The 19,411-nt window shown below is 61.5% G+C and overlaps 5 protein-coding genes across 11 annotated transcripts; 3 read left to right on the forward strand and 2 right to left on the reverse strand.

Annotated features, from left to right (window-relative positions):
* The first annotated feature begins 8 nt into the window (after window positions 1-8).
* Window positions 9-7,867, forward strand: FBXW9 (F-box and WD repeat domain containing 9). Of its 2 annotated transcripts, none has more exons than XM_023645318.2 (10): window positions 9-510; window positions 1,670-1,809; window positions 1,887-2,015; window positions 2,889-3,001; window positions 3,084-3,175; window positions 4,021-4,169; window positions 4,250-4,363; window positions 4,492-4,581; window positions 4,667-4,732; window positions 4,806-5,192. In XM_023645318.2, exons 1-10 carry the CDS (start codon window positions 102-104, stop codon window positions 4,878-4,880), a joined length of 1,377 nt encoding a protein of 458 aa, XP_023501086.1. In that variant the 5' UTR covers window positions 9-101; the 3' UTR covers window positions 4,881-5,192. The 2 variants fall into 2 exon arrangements, with proteins under 2 accessions (XP_023501086.1, XP_023501085.1); XM_023645317.2 differs by lacking the exon at window positions 4,806-5,192 and adding an exon at window positions 7,629-7,867 and having other exon boundaries at window positions 31-510.
* Window positions 5,797-10,108, reverse strand: GNG14 (G protein subunit gamma 14). 2 transcript variants are annotated; one of them, XM_001504889.4, is made up of 3 exons: window positions 9,975-10,108; window positions 6,054-6,146; window positions 5,797-5,973 (listed from the first exon to the last, which is right to left on the reverse strand). In XM_001504889.4, the coding sequence occupies exons 1-3, from the start codon at window positions 10,050-10,052 to the stop codon at window positions 5,848-5,850; spliced, it is 297 nt and encodes a 98-aa protein (XP_001504939.2). In that variant the 5' UTR covers window positions 10,053-10,108; the 3' UTR covers window positions 5,797-5,847. The 2 variants fall into 2 exon arrangements, with proteins under 2 accessions (XP_001504939.2, XP_070130103.1); XM_070274002.1 differs by having other exon boundaries at window positions 9,902-10,023.
* Window positions 10,109-10,325: 217 nt separating this feature from the next.
* On the forward strand, window positions 10,326-13,950 carry DHPS (deoxyhypusine synthase). Of its 4 annotated transcripts, none has more exons than XM_001504890.5 (9): window positions 10,326-10,752; window positions 11,273-11,437; window positions 11,675-11,796; window positions 11,878-11,974; window positions 12,056-12,142; window positions 12,422-12,527; window positions 12,607-12,710; window positions 13,540-13,665; window positions 13,747-13,950. In XM_001504890.5, the coding sequence occupies exons 1-9, from the start codon at window positions 10,546-10,548 to the stop codon at window positions 13,840-13,842; spliced, it is 1,110 nt and encodes a 369-aa protein (XP_001504940.1). In that variant the 5' UTR covers window positions 10,326-10,545; the 3' UTR covers window positions 13,843-13,950. The 4 variants fall into 4 exon arrangements, with proteins under 4 accessions (XP_001504940.1, XP_023501087.1, XP_070130101.1 ...); XM_023645319.2 differs by having other exon boundaries at window positions 10,546-10,752; window positions 13,441-13,665; XM_070274000.1 differs by having other exon boundaries at window positions 10,546-10,752; window positions 13,604-13,665.
* Window positions 13,847-17,685, reverse strand: WDR83 (WD repeat domain 83). Of its 2 annotated transcripts, XM_023645321.2 has the most exons (9): window positions 17,498-17,685; window positions 17,298-17,418; window positions 17,115-17,220; window positions 16,811-16,859; window positions 16,600-16,726; window positions 15,645-15,712; window positions 15,440-15,548; window positions 15,238-15,352; window positions 13,847-14,146 (listed from the first exon to the last, which is right to left on the reverse strand). In XM_023645321.2, the coding sequence occupies exons 1-9, from the start codon at window positions 17,598-17,600 to the stop codon at window positions 13,997-13,999; spliced, it is 948 nt and encodes a 315-aa protein (XP_023501089.1). In that variant the 5' UTR covers window positions 17,601-17,685; the 3' UTR covers window positions 13,847-13,996. The 2 variants fall into 2 exon arrangements, with proteins under 2 accessions (XP_023501089.1, XP_023501088.1); XM_023645320.2 differs by having other exon boundaries at window positions 16,600-16,859; window positions 17,498-17,638.
* A 202-nt stretch (window positions 17,686-17,887) lies between these two features.
* On the forward strand, window positions 17,888-19,324 carry WDR83OS (WD repeat domain 83 opposite strand). Its single transcript, XM_023645323.2, has 4 exons — window positions 17,888-18,026; window positions 18,141-18,246; window positions 18,738-18,835; window positions 18,929-19,324. Exons 1-4 carry the CDS (start codon window positions 17,977-17,979, stop codon window positions 18,993-18,995), a joined length of 321 nt encoding a protein of 106 aa, XP_023501091.1. The 5' UTR covers window positions 17,888-17,976; the 3' UTR covers window positions 18,996-19,324.
* Window positions 19,325-19,411: the final 87 nt, after the last annotated feature.

The raw sequence follows: 19,411 nt of genomic DNA on the forward strand, positions 1-19,411 counted from the left end.
ACGTCATCAGGAGGCGCCGGAAGTGCCCCCGCGCTGCCTAGGAGACAGGACGCGCGGCCCGCAGCTGACGGGGCCGGGCCGGCCGCGCCCACTCGGTCGCCATGGAGCTGCCCCCGGGGCCGCGCGACGATCCCCGCGCCTGGGACGATGACTCGGACCCGGAGCCGGAGCCCGATCCCGACGCGCAGGCCGAGGCTTATGTGGCCCGCGTACTCAGCCCGCCGAAACTCGGGCTGGCGCCCCGGCGCGCCCCTCCGCTGCCCGCGCCCGCCACGTCCCCTGGCGCCCTGGAGCCGCGGGCTGCGTCCAAGGGCCCGACCGTGGGCGCCCCGGGCCTGCTGAGCCTGCCCCCGGAGCTGCTGCTCGAGATCTGCGCCTACCTGGACGCGCGCCTCGTGCTCCACGTCCTGCCGCGCGTGTGCCACGCGCTGCGCGACCTCGTGCGTGACCAGGTCACCTGGAGGCTACGCGCGCAGCGCCGCGTACGCGCGGCCTACCCAGTGGTGGAAGGTGCGCACGCCCGGGGAGGTCAGGCTTGGGGCGAGGGAGAGGGCACTTGGGGTGTTGTGAGCACAGCCCCTGGAGCAGGCTTCCTGGCTCGGGTGGAAGCTAAGGTGGTTACTGGTGATGTCAAAGCCCCTGACCTCTGGGTGGACCATGAGGCAGACACGGGGGTCCTGAGGCTGTGGAAATCTACCTGGGGAGCTAAGGTCCCTGAAGTGAGGAGCTAAGGAGCCCCATGGGTCCCATGGTACCATGGCCCTGACTCCTGGCTGGGGGTTGACACAGGGCCGTGAGGTTTCAGGTTATCAAAATCTGCTTGGGCTCGGGGTAAGCCCAAGAATCTTCAGGTTCTGAGTCTAGATGTTGAAGCAGCAGCTACTGATGCCAAAGCCCCTCAGCCCTAGAGTCTTGACCTAGGTGGGGATGAGGCAAGGACTCGAGCCAGAGCCTGCAACCCTTGAACCCAAGCTAGGATTTCGAGGTTGGGATCCCCTTATACCAGCAGTCACAGAACCTCAAGCCCAGTCTATCCTGGGATTCAGTGCAGGGGCTGGTGGTCATTTCCCCTGCCCCTGGGGCATTGGTCCCTGGGGGATGAGACAGCTCAGTGACCTTGAATTGATCAGACTCTCCCAAACAGCTTGATAAACGGATACTTGGGCCCCATCCAGTCCACTGAGTCTCTGCACCAGGGCTTGGCGTTTGCGTCTTGACAAGGCTCCCCATTTACAGATAGTAGTTTGAGAAATGCTTCCCTGGGCCTGGTTCAGACGGTTATGGCAGGAAGTCCTGGCTGTTGTGCCCAGCCTGAGAGTTGAGGGGCTGAAGTCGGACCTCAGTGAGGGGTGAGGCAAAACCTGAATGTCCTGAGGCTGCTATCCTCCAGGCCTGGGTTAGGGGGTGAGGCCTGGAAGGTGGTTCTCAGCCCGAGTTCCCTAATTTGTGGAAAGTGAGGTGAGGAGTTCTAGACCTGCCTGGAAGGTGAGTGGACTGGTGGTCCCAACGCCAGAGCCTGGGCCTCCTTGGGGTGGGGTGAGGGATCCAGGTGGGGTTCTCTCTCAGTCTGATGCTGGTTGGGCTTCCTGGAAGCCAGGGGTGGGCTTGGACAGCTAGTGTGGGCAGCAGGGTTCCTGCCCACTGGGGACCCTGCTCCTGGTGCCCACAGAGGAGGACTTTGACTGGCCGGCAGCCTGCATTGAGCTGGAGCAGCACCTGTCACGCTGGGCGGAGGACGGACGCTGGGCTGAGTACTTCTGCCTGGCCGATGGGCACTTTGCTTCCATCGACTCGGTGCTGCTGCTTCAGGTGAGGCAGGAGTCGGTGGGGGTCAGGTAGGGGTGGGCCAGGGTGACCCTGACCACATCACCTCACTCCCCTCTCAGGGTGGGACGCTCTGTCTGTCAGGCTCCCGAGATCGCAATGTCAACCTGTGGGACCTGCGGCAGCTGGGGGTGGAGCCCAGCCGGGTTCTGGTCAAGGCCCTGGGCACCCAGAGGAACAGCACCCACAAGGTGAGGGGGAGGAGGCGTGAGGCTTCCTCAACTGAACTCTGGCTCTGCTATTGTTAGTGTGACTCTGGGTGAGCTGTATGACTTCTCTGGGCCTCAGTGTCTACTTCTGTCCATGGGTCAGAAGTCAGTTAGGATGAGGATGAAGAAGATGAATATGCCTTATGAGCTTTGCTCAGGCTCGGGTACACAGTCCGTGCTCAATAGTTGTTAGCTATACCTTGAGAGGCCCAGGGCAGGGCAGTTATGAGGCTGCCCCTGGGGATCAGACAGCTCTGAGTGTGATGTCATCTCGTGAGAAGTGGCTGTGGAGGGGCACCTCCACCAGTCATCGAGGTGGTCTAGGCTGGGGGCCAAGAGCTGGGTCTTGGCACCGGGCCACTGGGTTCAAATCCCCACTCTGCTACTTCTTGGCTGTGTGACCTTGGGCAAGGGGCTCAATCTCTCTGTGCCCCAGTTTCCTCCTTTGTAGAACGGGACACGTTACAGTATCCTCCTCAGAGGGTCTGGTGAGGAGTAAGTCAGCCACCAGCCAGTGCTCTGTGCACGGTAGCTCCGGAGATAGGGACTGTGTCTGTGCCCATTTTCCCAGTGAAGAGACTGAAGGACGGTTCTCGGTGGGCCCGGCCACAGGGTGGAGGCCCCTTCCGCACCACCGTGCCCTGTGGCCTCGCAGCGCCGCTGCTGCTGAGTCTCCCTCCACAGCCTGACCTCGGGATGCTCCTGGGCGGGCTCCGCAGTCAGACAGACCCGCAGACCTCAGCTCCAGTCTCCGCTCGCACCGACCGCTCTGGGTTCTTGGGCCAGTTGTCTCCCTGCTCTGATCCGCAGTTTTGTCTGTGAGGTGGGGACAATCACACGGGTCCGCTCCTGCAGGGCTGGGTGTGGTCGCTGGCAGCGCTGGACCACCGCGTGTGCTCCGGTTCCTGGGACAGCACGGTGAAGCTCTGGGACATGGCAGCCGATGGGCAGCAGTTCGGCGAGATAAAGTGTGAGGGGTCCTGGGGAGGGGGCCTGGGGGTCAGGGCCCTGCCTGGCCCCACCTGCAGCCCCATGTCCATGTGTCTCCAGGGGCAAGGCAGCTGTGCTGTGCCTGTCCTACCGGCCTGACATCCTGGTGACTGGCACCTATGACAAGAAGGTGACAGTCTACGACCCCAGAGGTGGGCCGGGGGCCCTAACTGGGGAGAGCAGGGCTGCCTGGGGTGTCCAGGGTCTTGCTGGGGAAGGACACACTTGGGCATCACAGCCTGGCTGGCATGACATCACATAGGCAGATGCTCACCACTCTGAGTGGCCTGTGCTGTGCCGGGGGACACAAAGGCACCTGGTGGGGGAGGGGGTTCCAGAGGAAGCCCTGCCTCCACCTGGGGTGGGGCAAAGGACTGGAGGGCTCCCCAAGAGGGGCTTCTGAGCCTGAGTCCTGTGGGAGGCAGGACAGCTCCCAAGAATCCTGGCTCCCCAACTTCCTAGCTGTGTGACCCCAGTCAAGCTTGAACCTCAGTTTCTCCATGTGTAAAATCCGGATAATAACCACCCCAGCCCCAGAGGGTTAATGGGAGGAGCTGTTAATAAGAACATTGTGGATTAAAGAAGTCCCTTTACATAAAATGCCTAGAATGAGCACTGCCCGGCACAGGAGCCTGTTCCGTTATTTGTTTATTCGTTCTTATTTTAACTGAAGGGCCAGCGTGCCTTTTCCAGGCACAGCCGGAGCGGGGGTCGGGGCAGGCTGGGGTCGGCCTGCAGGAGGGGCGGCTCACGCTGGGACTTGCTGTCCGCTCTGTACTGAGAGCAGACGGGCCTGGAGGAGGGAGATGTGGGCAGGGGCCTGGGGGCCCTGGATCCAGCTGAGGCGGGAGAGGAGGGACAGGGTCACCTGCGGGAGGGGCGTGGGAGCAGACCGAGGGTTTTGGTGGGGAGGACGGAGGCCCAGGATCCTCAGGTGGCCCGGGGGCCTCCGAGGGGCTCTGATGTCCCTCTCCTCCCCGGCCTGTCACCCACGAAGTCGGCCCGGCCCTGCTGAAGAGCCGGCGGCTGCATTCGAGCGCAGTGCTGGCCGTGCTGGCCGACGACCGGCATATCATCTCTGGCAGCGAGGACCACACGCTTGTGGTGTTCGACCGCCGGGCCAACAGTGTCCTGCAGCGGCTGCAGGTGGGCCCTCCCCAGGGGCCTGGAGGGACCAGGGCTGGGCGCAGCCTGACCTGGCCTGAGCTGCTCTGTCCCTCCCACAGCTGGACTCCTACCTGCTCTGCATGTCCTACCAGGAGCCCCAGCTCTGGGCAGGCGACAACCAGGGCCTGCTGCATGTCTTCGCCAACCGCAACGGCTGCTTCCAGCTCGTCCGGGTCTGCCAAGGCCCTTGCCCCTGCCCAGCCCTCCCGGGCCTCCTCCACATGGCTTGACCCCTGGGGGGCGGTGGGGGACTGGCCCTGGGAGAGCCACGCCTGAGTGTAACCTGTCTTCCCTCCTGCAGTCCTTTGACGTGGGCCACAGGTCCCAGATCACAGGGATCAAGCACTCGCTGGGGTCCTTGTACACCACGTCCACCGACAAGACCATCCGGGTGAGGCCCAGACACTCTCCCTCCCTCTGCCATTGCCACCAGCCAGGCCCACAGCTCTTAACCTTTGCCTGTTGCCCCTCACCAGGTGCACGTGCCCACAGACCCACCCAGGACCATCTGCATCCGAAACCACCACAATGTGCTGAATGGGGTAAGACCCGGCCCCTTGCACCCTGCCCAGCTGCCGCGAGCACTGCTGACACCTCTTGTCCCTGCCCGCCCAGATCTGTGCCGAGGGCAACCTGGTGGTGGCCGCCTCCGGGGGCCTGTCGCTGGAGGTCTGGAGGCTGCAGGCCTGAGCAGGCTGACGTGGATGTGGATGTGCTGGCCGGCAGGCTGGGCCGCGGCCCCTCTTCTTGGGGACCTTCCCCCATGCTGGTGCTGTCTCTGCCCTGCCCTGCAGGCCGAGGGCACGAGGAGCCCCGGGCCATGGTTGGCAGGGTCCCTGGGCTGGGCCTCGGGTCGGGGGAGGTGAGGTTGGTGTTTCGGTCCCCCCAGGGGGCTGCTCCCCACCCTCGGGCCCCGTTATCGTTGTGATTTGGATGCTTGCTCTCCCTTGAGAGTGAAGGAGAAATAAACCTGACGTCCTGGTGCTCCAGCCTGGAGGCTGAGCCTGGCTCCCCCAGGGCTCTGTCTGTGTCTCCCGGGGCTGGGACCGGGTGTGCGTGTCTGCAAGAAGGTGCATGAAGCCTCAGCGATGGCCGCTGCCGAGTGTGCCCGGGTGCACACACACCTGCCCCAAGGCCTTTCCAGGATCGTGTGTGTTTGTGTGGCCCTGGGAGGGCGGGCCTGGCGTGTGTGATGTTCCGGTCACCCTGTCTGTCTACATCCACATGCGCTCTTGAGGAAGAGGGAGACTCTGGAGGGTGTGGGCGCCTGTCTGTGTGGTGGCCCCTCTGTGTGTGTGTGTGTGTGTGTGTGTGTGTGTGTGTGTGTATATGTGTGTGTCATGTGCTGGTGTGGAGATGGGGACTCTAACCCTGGATGTGCGTGTGAGGTGGGAGAGGGGTCTGCTCAGGCCACCCTGCAGGTGCTGTGCCAGGGAGGGGCCAGGAAGGCGCATGCTCTTCCATCCAGGGTGCTCGTGTGTGCACGTGCACGCCACAGTGGCTGGGACCCTGGAGTGGGCGGGGGAGGGAGGCTGGGCCAGCGTGACCCCTGCCAGCCCGAAGCCCCCTTTTGCCCCCATCTCAGCCCGCCAAGCCACGCCCTGAGGGTCATTCACTTCATGTTTATTGACGCCCCCTGGGTTGTTGGGCCACTGGGTCATAGGATGGCGCAGGGCTTCTTCTCCTTGAAGGGGTTGGTGGCAGCCGGGATGCCCACGAGGAAGGGGTCACTCTTGGCTTGCTCCATGCAGAACTGTAGCAGGTCGGTGGCTGCCTTGGACACCTGCAGGTCAGCCTGGTCAGCCAGACCCGAGCTGTCGCCTGCCCCTCTGCCCGACATGCCCCCCGTCTCCCGGCCCTCACCTTGACGCGGTCGATGCCGGCCTCCATCCGCAGCTGTTCCACAGCCTGGCGGGCCTGCCCAATGTCGCTGCCAATGGCCACCTTGCTGGACATCTAGGGGAGGGTGAGCAGGGCTGTAGGTGGCGGGCTCACCTCCAGACCCAGAGCCCTAGGGCCGCCTGAGAGTCCCCGCACCTCCTCCTGTGTCCCCTGGGGACGGGATGAGGGTGGCTGCTCCCCAACCCCAGTCAGGACCACGTACCTCAGCTGAGGACTCTGGCTGACTGCTGGGTGCTCAGTCCTCCTCCAGCGCCCTGCTCTAGCTCCCTCCCCTACTGGCCTGGCCTCTCCAACCGCACCCCCCCCCCCCCCCGCAGAGACTTTGAAGCCGGGACGCTCGTGGAGTGAAATGTCACCAGTGGCAGCAGCAGCAGCTGCCTCAGCCAAGGGGGTCTCCACCCCAGGAGGCCTGGCGGCTGTCCTGGTGTCACATGCCACCCTGGCCAGGGCAGTGCGGCGCCTGGCCTCTCACTGACCTGCTTGGTCCCCTGCTAACCAGCCCCACCATTCCTCCTTTGCCAGCCTCTGTCCCCCCCGCCCCAGCATGCAGAGTGTATCCCGCCTTGGGCGCAGCCCTGCCTCTCCCCTCGCCACCCTGGGATCTCATCTGCAGATGGCCCATCCACTCGCTTATGCTCATGGCCTCTGCCCCTCCCAGCCCCGTCCCTGACCTCAGACCCAGTCGAGAACCCTCCTCCCTCCTTGGTCCATCACACTCCTCTCTTGGGCCACTAAAGCTGGACTCCAGATGATGTTCTGCCCCAAATACGCCACCATCCACCCAACTGCCCTGGAGTGACTCTCTGCTCCCTCCTTCCTCTCTCCGCTATCCCCACATCTAATCTTTTCTCAAGAGCCATCAAGGGAAACCAGACTGTTGGTGGTGAACACGATGCAGTCTATACAGAAGCTGAAATGTAATAACATATACCTGAAATTTCCATAATGTTCTAAACCACTGTGACCTCAGTAAAAAAAAAAAAAAAGGGGCCGTCAGATCAACATTCAAATCAGGCTCTCAAGCTGACCACTTCTCCCCACCTGCTAGGGCCCCCCGGGCCGCGCCCACCTCCGCTTGCTGGACCAGTGCAGTCGCCTCCGCCCTGGCCTCCCCTGCCCTGCCCGCCCCTCCCCGTTCTCCTCCACGCAGCCAGCGGGGTCTGTTAGAAAATAAATCACATTACGACATGGATGCACCTTGCGGACACTGTGCAGTGAAATAAGCCAGACACAAAATGACAGATAATGTTCCAGTCCACTTATATGAGGGCCCTCGAGGAGTCAAGTTCACAGTGACAGTAGAATGGCAGGCGCCGGGGTAGGGGAATGAGACATTAACGTTGTTGGCGACACAGTTTCTGTCTGGGGTGATGAAGAAGTTCTGCAGATGGATGACGGTGACAGGTGCACAACATTGTGAACTTTTTTTTTTTTTTGAGGAAGATTAGGCCTGAGCTAACTGCTGCCAATCCTCCTCTTCTTGCTGAGGAAGCCTGGCCCTGAGCTAACATCCGTGCCCATCTTCCTCTACTTTAGAGGTGGGACGCCCACCACAGCAAGGCGTGCCAAGCGATGCCATGTCCACACCCAGGATCTGAACCGGCGAAACCCGGGCCGTCGAAGCGGAATGTGCGAACATAACTGCTGCGCCACTGGGCTGGGCTCATTGTGAATGTTCTTCATACCACTGAACTGCACACTTCAAAATGGTTCTGGTGGTGAATTTTATGTTATGTCCATTTTGCCACAATAAAAAAAATAGGAAGAAAAATAAAGGAGAGTCTCTCAGTCCCTTTTTAAAACTCTCCAGTGGTCTCCCAGCCACTTAGAATAAAGCCGACCTGGCCCGGTGGCACAGCGGTTAAGTTCCCACGTTCCGCTTCCTGGTGGCCCAGGGTTTGCAGGTTGAGATCCTGGGTGCGGGCATGGCACCGCTTGGCACACCATGCTGTGGCAGGCGTCCCACATATAAAGTAGAGGAAGATGGGCACGGATGTTAGCTCAGGGCCAGCCTTCCTCAGCAAAAAGAGGAGGATTGGCAGTAGTTAGCTCAGGGCTGATCTTCCTCAAAATAAAAAAAAAAAGAATAAAGCCCACCCTCCTTTCTACAGCTGCGGGGTCCTGCGTGGTCTGGCACCTTCTGCCTGCTCTCATTTCATTTCTTTTTCTTTTCTTTTCTTTTTTTTTTTTGAGGAAGATTAGCCCTGAGCTAACATCTGCTGCCAATCCTCCTCTTTTTGCTGAGGAAGACTGGTCCTGAGCTAGCATCCATGCCCATCTTCCTCTACTTTATACATGTGATGCCTGCCACAGCATGGCTTACCAAGCAGTGCATAGGTCCACACCCAGTATCTGAACCAGTGAACCCCAGGCTGCCGAAGCGGAACGTGCAAACTGAACCGCTGTGGCACTGGGCTGGCCCCTCTCAATTCATTTCTAATCAACCTGTCCCTCCTTCGTGCCTCCTGGATCACCCTGAGGCCCTAGTGTGCATTCATTCATTCATTCAGCATGTTTGCCAAGATTCCACACATGCAGGGCACTGCGGAGTGAAAGGAACAGCAGTGAAGCTGGACGTGGTCCTGCCCTTGTGGGGCAGCCGTCCGTCAGGGTGGACAGACAACAGCAACACAGCTCCAGAAGTGCCGTGAGACAAGAAAAGCAAGGTAAGGGCGAGCGTGAGTGCTCAGGGCAGGCCTCCTGGAGGCGGTGACATTTGGACTGAGGCGCAGAGGAGGAGGAGAAGGAGCTGGGGAGCGGGGAGCGGGTGTTCCAGGCACAGAGAGCAGCAGGTGCCTGGTCCCTTGGTCAGGAAGCAGCCTGGTGGGTTCTAGGACAGTGAGGGGGCCTGTGAGCGAGGGCAAATGGCAGGAGATGAGGGCAGGAAGGTCAGCGCCCTCGCAAGCCACAGTGAAGAGCCCGGATTCTACTCCCAGGGGGCAGCCTCCCTTAGAGGGTTTTGACAAGGAGCCATGCATCTGATTTCTGTTCCACGAGCTCTCTGGCCAGCGCGGAGGCCATGAGGATGAAGACAAGCACCTGGACACAAATACAGACTCAGTATGTTGTACGCTGGAAACTAATGTTATGTCAATTCTATCTCAATTTTAAAAAGAGATTTAAAAAACATTTAGATTCGGGACCTATTTTGTAGGTAGAACTTGGCGGACGTGCTGAGGGAGGGGTGTGGGGTGTAGAAGGGGAGACACCAAGCTCAAGCCCCAGTTTTTAGCCCAGTAGATGAGTGGAGGGAAGGGCGATCTGCTGAGACGTGAAGGCTCCGGGGAGAGCAGGGTTAGGTGGAGAGGGAACTGAGGTGGTGAGTTTCAAATCCAAGGGCCGACTGTCAAGGAGGATGTTCTGCTCCTCTAACTAAGTCGGCTCATTTCCAGCCTCAGGGCCTTTGCACTGGCTGCTGGCCCTATCTCTCCCAGTGGGAGATGGCGGGGGAATGGCCTCCCCCAGATCTTCACATATGGGGCCTTTCTTGGACTTCCAGCCTTGGCTCAAATGTCACCTCCTTGGTGTCCTTCCCCAACCACCTGTCCCTCCATTCACCCCCACCCTAAAGGCTCTTGCATCATCCTGTTTAAATCCTGACTATCACTTACCACGGTTGTTAACTTTCTACTTCCCCAAATGGGGGCTCCAGCAAGGCAGGGTCCGCAGCTTGTTCACCACTAAACCTGCAGCACCCAGCACAGAGCCCAACGTACAGGACGGACGCCATAAATGTAGACTGAGTGATTAAAGGGGTCCCCTGTGGAGCAGACCCCGGGCACCATGGGGAGGATCCATGGGATACAGACCTCACCCTCCAGGATCTCAGTCTTGCTGGAGGGAAAGAGATGTCAGCCCTGGATCCCAGAGGAGGTCCCTTACCCAGAGGAAGGTCAGGGAAGGCTTCCCAGAGGAGGTGACAGCTGCCGGAAGAAGGAAGACCAGAGGGCTCTGCAGCATGTGGAGGCTCTGGAGACGCGAGGCACGAACAGGGGTCACTATCTCATTTGACAAGAGGCGCTCAGAGGCAGCAGCTGTCTGACACTGCCTGACGACTCCAATCCTGTCCAAGGGCGATGTCTAAGAAGCCATCCTCTCTCCCGGAGGTGACAGAAACCAACGGGCAAGCGCCGCGCAACACGGTGGGTCTCCAGCAGGCGGCAGTAAGAGTAGGAATCGTCATGCATCTGAGGCTGAGGACACGCGAAACAGGGAACAACGGCTCCTCGCGGCCTCCGTAGTACGGACCGCGCGCGCAAAGATGGCCGCGCCCCGGGCCGCGGGTGTCAAGAGGGTCATGTGACTGGGCAACTTCCGATCTTTCCCCTCCGGTTTTCCCGAGCACGACTTCCTGCTCTCTCGTAGAGAAGGGCGTGCCGGGGCTTAGTGCCTTTCAAGGCCGCCGGAGGCCTGGCCTGGGGCGGCTCTGATCTGAGAGTGCGACCGCAGTAGCATGGAGGGTCCCCCGGAGGGGAAGGCGCCCGCGGCGGCGCTGGCCGCTGTGCTGAAGCACAGCTCGGCGTTGCCGTCCGAGAGCGCCCAGGTCCGGGGCTACGACTTCAACCGCGGCGTGGACTACCGCGCGCTGCTGCAGGCCTTCGGCACCACTGGCTTCCAGGCCACCAACTTCGGGCGCGCAGTGCAGCAAGTCAACGCCATGGTGAGACCCGGGGCGGGACTGCCTGGCTTGGGGGCGTGGCCTCCAGTAGCACCAATGCAGTGCTTGGAGGGGGCGGAGCTTCCCGAAAGGATGCGTGCCCGTCGTTGGGCGGTCCAATAGCTGGAGAGGGGCGGGGCCTATCCTGGGCGGGAGTTTCTGTGCTGGGAAGGGCAGTCCCCCCAAGTAGCGATATCCTAGTATGCGGGGGTGGGCTGGGGCTTGATTCTAGCATCGGGCAGATTTCAGGCAAAGTGTGAAAGGGTTCTGGAGTGGACGGAGCCTGGGGCAGGACTGTGCAGTTGAGGGAGGAGTTGGGGGAGGAGCCTGACTTGGGCAAAGCCTGAGCTTGTGCCCTGAGATTCGGGCTGTGATCGAGGCGGAACCTGCACAGGGGTGTTCGTTCCCTGGTTCCGGGCAGAAGTGGTCCCGTATCCCCGAGTGGGCAGCGCTTGGGAGCAGAATCTGATTCTGAAACTCGCCTGGGGATTTTGGCGTTCACTCGACCTGCTCTTACACCTAGATAGAGAAGAAGCTGGAGCCGCTGTCACAGGATGAGGACCAGCATGCAGACCTGACCCAGAGCCGCCGCCCACTCACCGGCTGCACCATTTTCCTGGGCTACACGTCTAACCTCATCAGTTCTGGCATCCGTGAGACCATCCGTTACCTCGTGCAGCACAACATGGTAGGGACCGGTGGGGCTCTGGCCTTGGCCTCTTCTGGGTCTTAATGGGCAATAAGATTGGTCATTTAAGTGAAATAGAGAGATATGGGTCAGTTTTAAGCAGAGGGACAGGATGGAGTTTTGCTTTGCAGCAGACCGCCCCCCAAAGGTCACTGGAGGGTTGGGAGTTAGGAGTCCTGCCCCAGATGAGGGCAGGGCTCCCCCACCTGGGCCAACCTCGCTGCCTTGTGGCCGCAGGTGGACGTCTTAGTGACCACGGCCGGGGGCATCGAGGAGGATCTCATCAAGTGTCTGGCGCCCACGTACCTGGGCGAGTTCAGCCTCAGGGGGAAGGAGCTACGTGAGAACGGGATCAACAGGTAGGGGGCCCTGAGTGGTGCTGGGCAGGGGAGCTGGGCAGAGGGTCCCGGGACCTGATGCCCACATGCTCCTGTCCCCAGGATCGGAAACCTGCTGGTGCCCAATGACAATTACTGCAAGTTTGAGGACTGGCTGATGCCCATTCTGGACCAGATGGTGCTGGAGCAGAACACAGAGGTGGGGCGGGAGCAACCTGGGGGGCCGGTGTGGTGGGAGTCAGGGGAGGCACAGCTGGCTGAAGCTGATGTCCCCTTCTAGGGCGTGAAGTGGACGCCTTCCAAGATGATTGCCCGGCTCGGCAAGGAGATCAACAACCCAGAATCAGTGTATTACTGGGCCCAAAAGGTGAGGGGCTGGGTGGGGGTAAAGATGCCAGGCCTTGGCACGTGTTGTTTCGTCTTCACAGCCACATGGGGAGTCAGTACTAGTCTCATCATCCTCACTCTTAGATGAGGAACCTCAGACACAGAGAGGTTAGGCACTTTGTCTGGGTCACACAGCTCTTGAGTGTGGTCCTGGTATCCTGGCTCTACTCCTAGACCACCTGGGAGCAGCTGGGGTGGGGACCAGGCTGCCACCACAAGGCTCTGAACTCCAGTCCCTGTCTTGTCCTCCCTCCGCCAGAACCACATCCCCGTGTTGAGCCCGGCGCTCACAGATGGCTCGCTGGGCGACATGATCTTCTTCCATTCCTACAAGAACCCGGGCTTGGTCCTGGACATCGTTGAGGGTGAGGCGCTGGGGCCACAGAGGAGCAGGGGAGGAGGGCTGGCTGGGCCCAGAGACTGACCACAGCCTTCTTCCCCCAGACCTGCGGCTCATCAACACACAGGCCATCTTTGCCAAGCGCTCTGGCATGATCATCCTGGGTGGGGGCGTGGTCAAGCACCACATCGCCAACGCCAACCTCATGGTGAGCGGGGACACAGCGTGCGCCTGGTCCCCAGTGGGTGCAGCGCTTGGGCCGGCCTGCAGACGTGCCTGTGTGTTAGGTCCATGCCAGGTCTCCACGGGGAGACAGCCATGGGCCAGACCGGCCAGGATCCCTGCCCTCCTGGGACTGAGGTTCCACTCGGGGAGACAGACAGTAAACAAGTGACATGCATGTCAGGTGGCGGGAACTGCTATGGAAAAAATGAGGGACGATGAGCTGGCAAGAGAAAGGGGTGCTTTTGAAAAAAGGGAGGCCTTTCTGGGAAATGTGACCTAGGAGTGGAGGTTTTTGACAGGTGCCTCTCACAAGCCCTGTGGTTATCTCGGGGACAAGTTCCCAGCAGAGGGAACAGCCAGTGCAAAAGCTTTGAGGTGCCCAAAGTCAGTCAAGGAACAACAGCCAAGGGACCAGTGGAGAGTGGGAGGAGGTCAGGCAGGAGGTGACAGGCAGGAGGTGACAGGCAGAATGTGGGGCCTTGAGGGCTACTCAGTTGCTCACAGGCCCTCCCTGGTGGCTGTGGGGGGAATAAATGGTGAGCCCATGGTGGGGAGAGGAGGCTAAGTTTGGAGGTCTGAAGATAGAGTTGGTGGCAGCTCCTGCTGAGCAGATGGGGGATGCTTGTTGCTATGCAGGAGGTGGGTCTGGGGCAGCACTGGCCACTGTCTGCCCAGCAACTGCCCAGTGTTGACATGGGGCCTCTCCCTTGGAGCGAGGGGCTGCCAAGGGCTTCCTGCATCCAGGACACAGCCCGCAGCATCCGGCTACATGGCCTGTTTGTGTCTGTCTGGGGCCCCGGCCCTCCCCACAGCGGAATGGGGCCGACTACGCTGTCTACATCAACACGGCCCAGGAGTTTGATGGCTCTGACTCAGGTGCCCGGCCGGACGAAGCGGTCTCCTGGGGCAAGATCCGGGTGGACGCACAGCCCGTCAAGGTGAGAGCCACGGGGGCTGGGGCGCAGGGCCTCCCGGCCTGTAGTCCGGTGTCCCACGGCTCACCCCTGTCCCCTCTGCAGGTCTATGCCGATGCCTCCCTGGTCTTTCCCCTGCTCGTGGCTGAGACCTTTGCCCAGAAGGCAGATGCCTTCATGCCTGAGAAGAACGAGGACTGAATGGTTGCTGTGCCAGGGAGGCCCCCCCAGTCTATTTATTAGTTTGCAGCCCCAGCCCCTCCCCCACTCCTTGGTCTGAAGTGTCTAGAATAAATGGGCTCAGCGGTTCTCCTGAGTCTGTGTCTATCTCCGCGGTCAGGGCGGGTCCCTGGCTTCAGCCTGGGCCATCCTCGGCCTCATAGGCCTCTTCCCGCCAGCACTGGACGCTGCCCCCCATGGCGGTCAGCAGGCAGGGCTCCGTGGGGTGGTAGGCCAGTGACTGGACCACGCCTGGGCCCACAGGCAGGGCCAGCGCCAGGGCACCCTGTGGGGCAACAGAGTGGGGAGCAGTTATCAATGCGTCCCCTCTCCCTGACCTTCAGCCACCTCCCAGACACTGCGAACCTCATCTGCCTCCCTGTACCCCTCAGTCGCTCCATCCGTCCAGGGGCTCAGGCCAGCATCTCAGGAGTCCCTCTCTCTCACCTCACATCCCTTTATCAGCAGGTCCTCTCCATTCTGCCTTTCGACTGGGTCCAGAGACCCCGGTTCTCTGCCCCTCAGGCTGCCCCCCTGCTCCAATCCGTCACGTCTTGCTCCCAGCTTCCCTCTCCCTTGGCGCATGGTACCTCCACCGGCCCACTCAACGCTCTCACTTCCCTCATCACCTCGCAGTCACAACTCAACACATACGGTTCCTCAAGCAGCCGCGGTTCCTCTTTCCACCTCGAAACGTCCCTTCACGTGCCCTCCCTTCCAGGGTGACTTCCCATCTCCTGGACCCTCCAGAAGGAGGAGAACATGCACCCCTTCTTTGTTCCCAGAGCGAGCGAGAGCCGGCCCCTCGAGTCTCCAGGGCCCCCCAGTTCCCTCCATCTTCTTAAGGGGCCTACTTCCCCTGGCCCAGCCCCAGCGCCCAGGTCTCCTGCCCTGAGGCTCCCCCGCCCTGCCTCCACTAGGCCTGGCCAGTATGTTTCCAGCCTGACGCCGCCCAGGCTGGGACACATCAGGACAGGACTGGGGGCTGGAAAAGCATGGGGATGGTCTGAGGTAAGTGAGGTTTCCTGCGGGTGAGACCTGGGGTCAGAGGCTGGGCGCCCCCCCCCCTCCCCGCCAGGGTCAGTCCCAAGGGCTCAGCCTGGCCTTCATGGCCCTGCCTGCTCTGGATCCTGCTGCCACTGCTGCCATCCCAAAGCGCATCTATTTCCTCACCAACGCGTGCCTGCCACAGCTCCGAGCCTCCACGTACGCTGTTCCTTTGCCAGGAAAGCCCTTCCTGCCTCGTCCTCTCATCCACCCCTCCTTTAAGCCCCTGGCTCTAACAGCACTCCCTTCTTCGGCCTGCGAGTGACGGAGGTAAGGACAGGGCGGGGACACGGCAGGCGCTCAGTGCAGAGTAGGGGTGGGGAAGCTCACCTCCACCAGGTCCCAGAAGAACACCTTCCCGTCCTCTGAGCAGCTGACCACATGCGTGTCGCGCTCACTCAGGCAGCAGTCCAGCTTGTATTCCCGGTTCTTATGGCCCGTGTACCTGGGGGGGAGTGAGTGGGACCAGGGGGTCTTGGGTCTCACCAGGAGTTGGGGCGCGGGGAGGGACCCCATGACCCCGAGGACTCACTCGCCCAGCAGCTCCCCCGTGTCTTTGTCTAGAAGCCGCAATGTGGAGTCCAGGCTGGACACCAGGGTGCACTGGCCGTCCCGGCTGAAGCAGGTGCAGGTGATGGGGCCTGGGGGGAGGGGAGGGGTGGGCAGACGGGTGAGGCTGGGGCCCCCTTTCCTGTCCCCACCTTCCCTGCCTGCCCCACAGCCCCGGCCACACTCACTGCCCACGTAGTCTGAGAAGAGCTGCCCCTTCCTCAGGTCATAGCGCCTCACCCGGCCATCCACTGAGCTGCAGGAGAGGGTGGATGCGGCTGGAGTGGGGACTGGGGCCAGTAGGTCCATGGCTCCAGGTACCCTCTGACCCTGCCAGGGCCCCGAGGGCACAGCTGGGCCTGCCCTTCCTGTGCCCCCTTACTGTCATGCTCCGGCTCAGGGCCGGCCAGGGAAAATGCACGGAAGTGAATTCACGAGGGGAGTTCCAAGCCACTGGGTTCGAGACTCAGACCCAGGGCGGATCCCACTCCATCGGCTTCTGACATGTACTGAACACCCTCTCCAGGCCGGACCCTGTGCGGGCGCTGGGAACACAGCCTCAACCCAGCCAGGAGCACGTTCTGCCAACATGGAGCCTCAATGACTGAGGGCAATCTAGGAAGGCCTCCCCGAGGAGGTGACATCTGCACTGGGACTTGAAGGAGGCGAAGGAGCCAACCATGTGCTGCCCCAGGGGAGATGTGTGGGAACAGGGCCAGCCACCAGGCTGAGCAGCCCGAACTCCCTCCGTGGTGGGAATGGCAGTCCCTCCAGTTGTGGCAACACTCAGGCGGCCCTGCATGGCAATTTTTGTTTGTTTGTGTCCTGCAGCTGGAATACCAACCCTGTGTGGGCAGAGAATTTTCCTTATTTCTCTGTCTTGTTCACTGCTGTATGCTCGTTGGCTAAAAAGTGGCTTGTGGGAGATGCTGGGATAGCCTGAGTGAGTAGCAGAAGGGCAGTCCCGGCAGAGGGAGCATATTTAACAGAAGCGACACCCAGAATAGATCAAAGCTGAGAGGTCAGCAAGGACCGACCATGTGGGGCCTTGGGAGCGGCGGTGAGGAAAGATTTTAATCTAAGCACAGAGGCAGCCATGGTCCCCAGTGGCGCCTGGGGAGGGCGGGTCCTGGCTCCACTCACCCCGCCAGGACCTCGTGGTCCGACACCTTCACGCTGGAGACGCCGTCCCTGGCTTCGTCCAGCGTCTGCACTGGCTCAGGCCTCCGAGAGCGGCAGTCCCAGCAGCGGATGCTGGAATCGATAGAGCCTGGGGGGGCCGGCAGGAAGGGGAGGTCGGATTTGGGGGGCAGGGGCGGCACCTCGGGACCCCCTGCCTTGGCCTCAGACTCACCGGACAGGATCACCGTGGCCTCTTCATTAAACTGCACCGTGTTCACCTTCTGAGAAACAGGAACTGCCACTCAGAGGAGGCTGGTCTTTGGAGGATGGGGACAAGGGCAGGGGTCCCAGTGCCGGTTAAGGCAAGGGCAGAGGCTAGGGGTTCGGAATGCAAGGTTTGGGGGCGAACTGCAAGGACGGGGCTTCGTGAATGCCGGGCCATGGGGGAAAGATCCGTGCACTGTAAAGGGGGGGTCCCTGTCACCTCCCACACATAAAGCCGAGCCCTTCCGCCACCCACGCTCTCTTGCACTCACCCCCGCGTGGCCCCGGAACTTGCGCACGACCTGCCCCGACGCCACATCCCACAGCACCACCGCCTTGTCCCCGCCGCCGGAGCAGAGACTGCTGTTGTCAAAGGAGCTGGAGGGCGGCGGCAGGAGGGTCAGCGCCGCCCGCCGCCCCGGCCCGGCGCCCGCCGCAGCCCGGCCTCCGCTCACCCGGCCGCGTCCAGCACCTCGTAGCCGTGGCCGCTGTAGGTCCGCAGCAGCGTGCCCCGCAGCGGGTTCCACAGCTTCAGCGTCTTGTCGCTGCCGCACGTCAGGCAGTAGTTGCCATCCACTGGGGAACACCGGCCGGGGTTAGCGCGCCGCCGACCCCAGGGTGCGGGCGGCCCCGGAACGCGGAGGAGGGCGCTCACCATTGAACCGCACGGCTCGCACCGCCCCCTGCCCGCAGTCCAGCGTCTTCAGCCGCTTCTGCGGCAGCTCCGGGCCCCGCGGCTTCGGCTCAGGGAAAGCCATTGCTCCAGGACCCCGTCCTCGCCGCCTTCAATCCGTCTGTCTGGAGGTTGCCGAGCCCTCGGAACCCACGCTTGGGTGTAACCTTATTATTGTACTCCGCGGTCTACTTCCGGCTTCCCACTTCCGGGTTCAAATTTTCCGCTTTTTCGAGTGTTGGGAGTATTGAAACCTGCTTCCAGCTTCTTTTCTCCACTTCCTGTTTTTAGGGAACATTTTTGCCTCTTTTAATTTTCTGTTTTTTGGTTCCGGGGAGTCCTGGCCCCCGCCGCTAGGAACGGAAGTGCGAGGGCTGCGGGTGTTACTCTAAAAGCCACCCTCCGGCTCCACGCCGGAAGTTGCCCTCTCGCAACGGAAGAGGCGCGACCTCGGACTCGCTATGTCCACGAACAGTATGTCGGACCCACGGAGACCGAACAAAGTGCTGAGGTGAGGACCTCGGCGTCATGGGAACGGGCCTCGGGTTGTGGGTCGGGGCCCAGGGACGCGCCTGTCAACCCCAGGGGCGGGACTTGCACCCCTTGACCCTTGCGCTCGCTGCAGGTACAAGCCGCCGCCGAGCGAGTGTAACCCGGCCTTGGACGACCCGACGCCCGACTACATGAACCTGCTGGGCATGATCTTCAGCATGTGCGGCCTCATGCTCAAGGTGGGCGGGCTTGAGTGTCCCCCGGCGTAGCGCGGTCTGACCGCCGGGCCGAGGGACGGGCTCGGAAGGGGGCGGGGCCGGCGCCGAGGGGGCGGGGCCGAGTGATGCGGGATGGAGAAGGACCGAGCCTGGGGGCAGCCAGGGGTCCGGGTCAGGGTGGGTACGAGGGAGGTCGGCCTAAGGGTGGGGCCAGGCTTTAAAGCTGCTTGGAAGGGACTTGTGGAGAAAGGGTGGGGACCTTAGCATGTTGGGGTATGTAAGAGGCCACTCGTCTTAGACGAGGGGACGTGGGGTAGTCAGAGACACAGGCCGGGGAGTAGATCCAGAAACTGGGTACCTGGAGTAAGCTCTGGGGGGATGGGATTGAGAGCCTCCGGGGAGGGGGGGCCGGGTCCGAGCTGCACCCGGTGGAATCAGTGGAATGCCGCCTGGGGAGGCTCATTGGCCTGCCCTCACTGAGCTAACTCACCCATCCGCCTGCCTTTCCCCAGCTGAAGTGGTGCGCTTGGGTCGCCGTCTACTGCTCCTTCATCAGCTTTGCCAACTCGCGGAGCTCTGAGGACACTAAGCAGATGATGAGTAGCTTCATGTGAGGCTGGGCCTAGAGGAGGAGGGGCTCCTGAGTGAGGGGAGGGGGACCCAAGCCTGCCCATCCTGGACTGACACCTCTCTCTCGTCTCAGGCTGTCCATCTCTGCCGTGGTGATGTCGTATCTGCAGAACCCTCAGCCCATGACGCCCCCCTGGTGATGTCAGCCTTGAGGGGTTACATCCTGGACCCCTCCATCCAACTTCCCCCAGGCCTGGCCCTTGGCTGCTCAGCCTCCTGCCCTCGGCTGCTGTCCTGGGCTTCCCTGGGGAAGGCAGCCTCAGGCCCGCAGCTGGCTGGAGGGAGCCTGGCCCTTTCCCTGGGACCCCACTTCCACTGGGGCAGAGAGGGGATACCCTAGGCCCACCCCTCCTGCCTTCCTCTCCCACCCTGCCTGCTGCTGGAGGCGATGCTGTCCATGTTTCTAGACGTATCCACTCATTTTCTTGTTGAAACCAGTTAATAATAAAGTTTTGCATTTTGGCTGTTCTCTGTGACCTCTTTCCTTCTGTGTGTTGCGGGTGGTCCTCCTAGGGGGGCAGGGCTCCAGTTCCTCCACTCGGTCAGGCCTGGGGTG

This window comes from Equus caballus, chromosome 7 (genome assembly GCF_041296265.1).
Source record: "Equus caballus isolate H_3958 breed thoroughbred chromosome 7, TB-T2T, whole genome shotgun sequence".
In the NCBI taxonomy this organism is placed as follows: domain Eukaryota; kingdom Metazoa; phylum Chordata; class Mammalia; order Perissodactyla; family Equidae; genus Equus; species Equus caballus.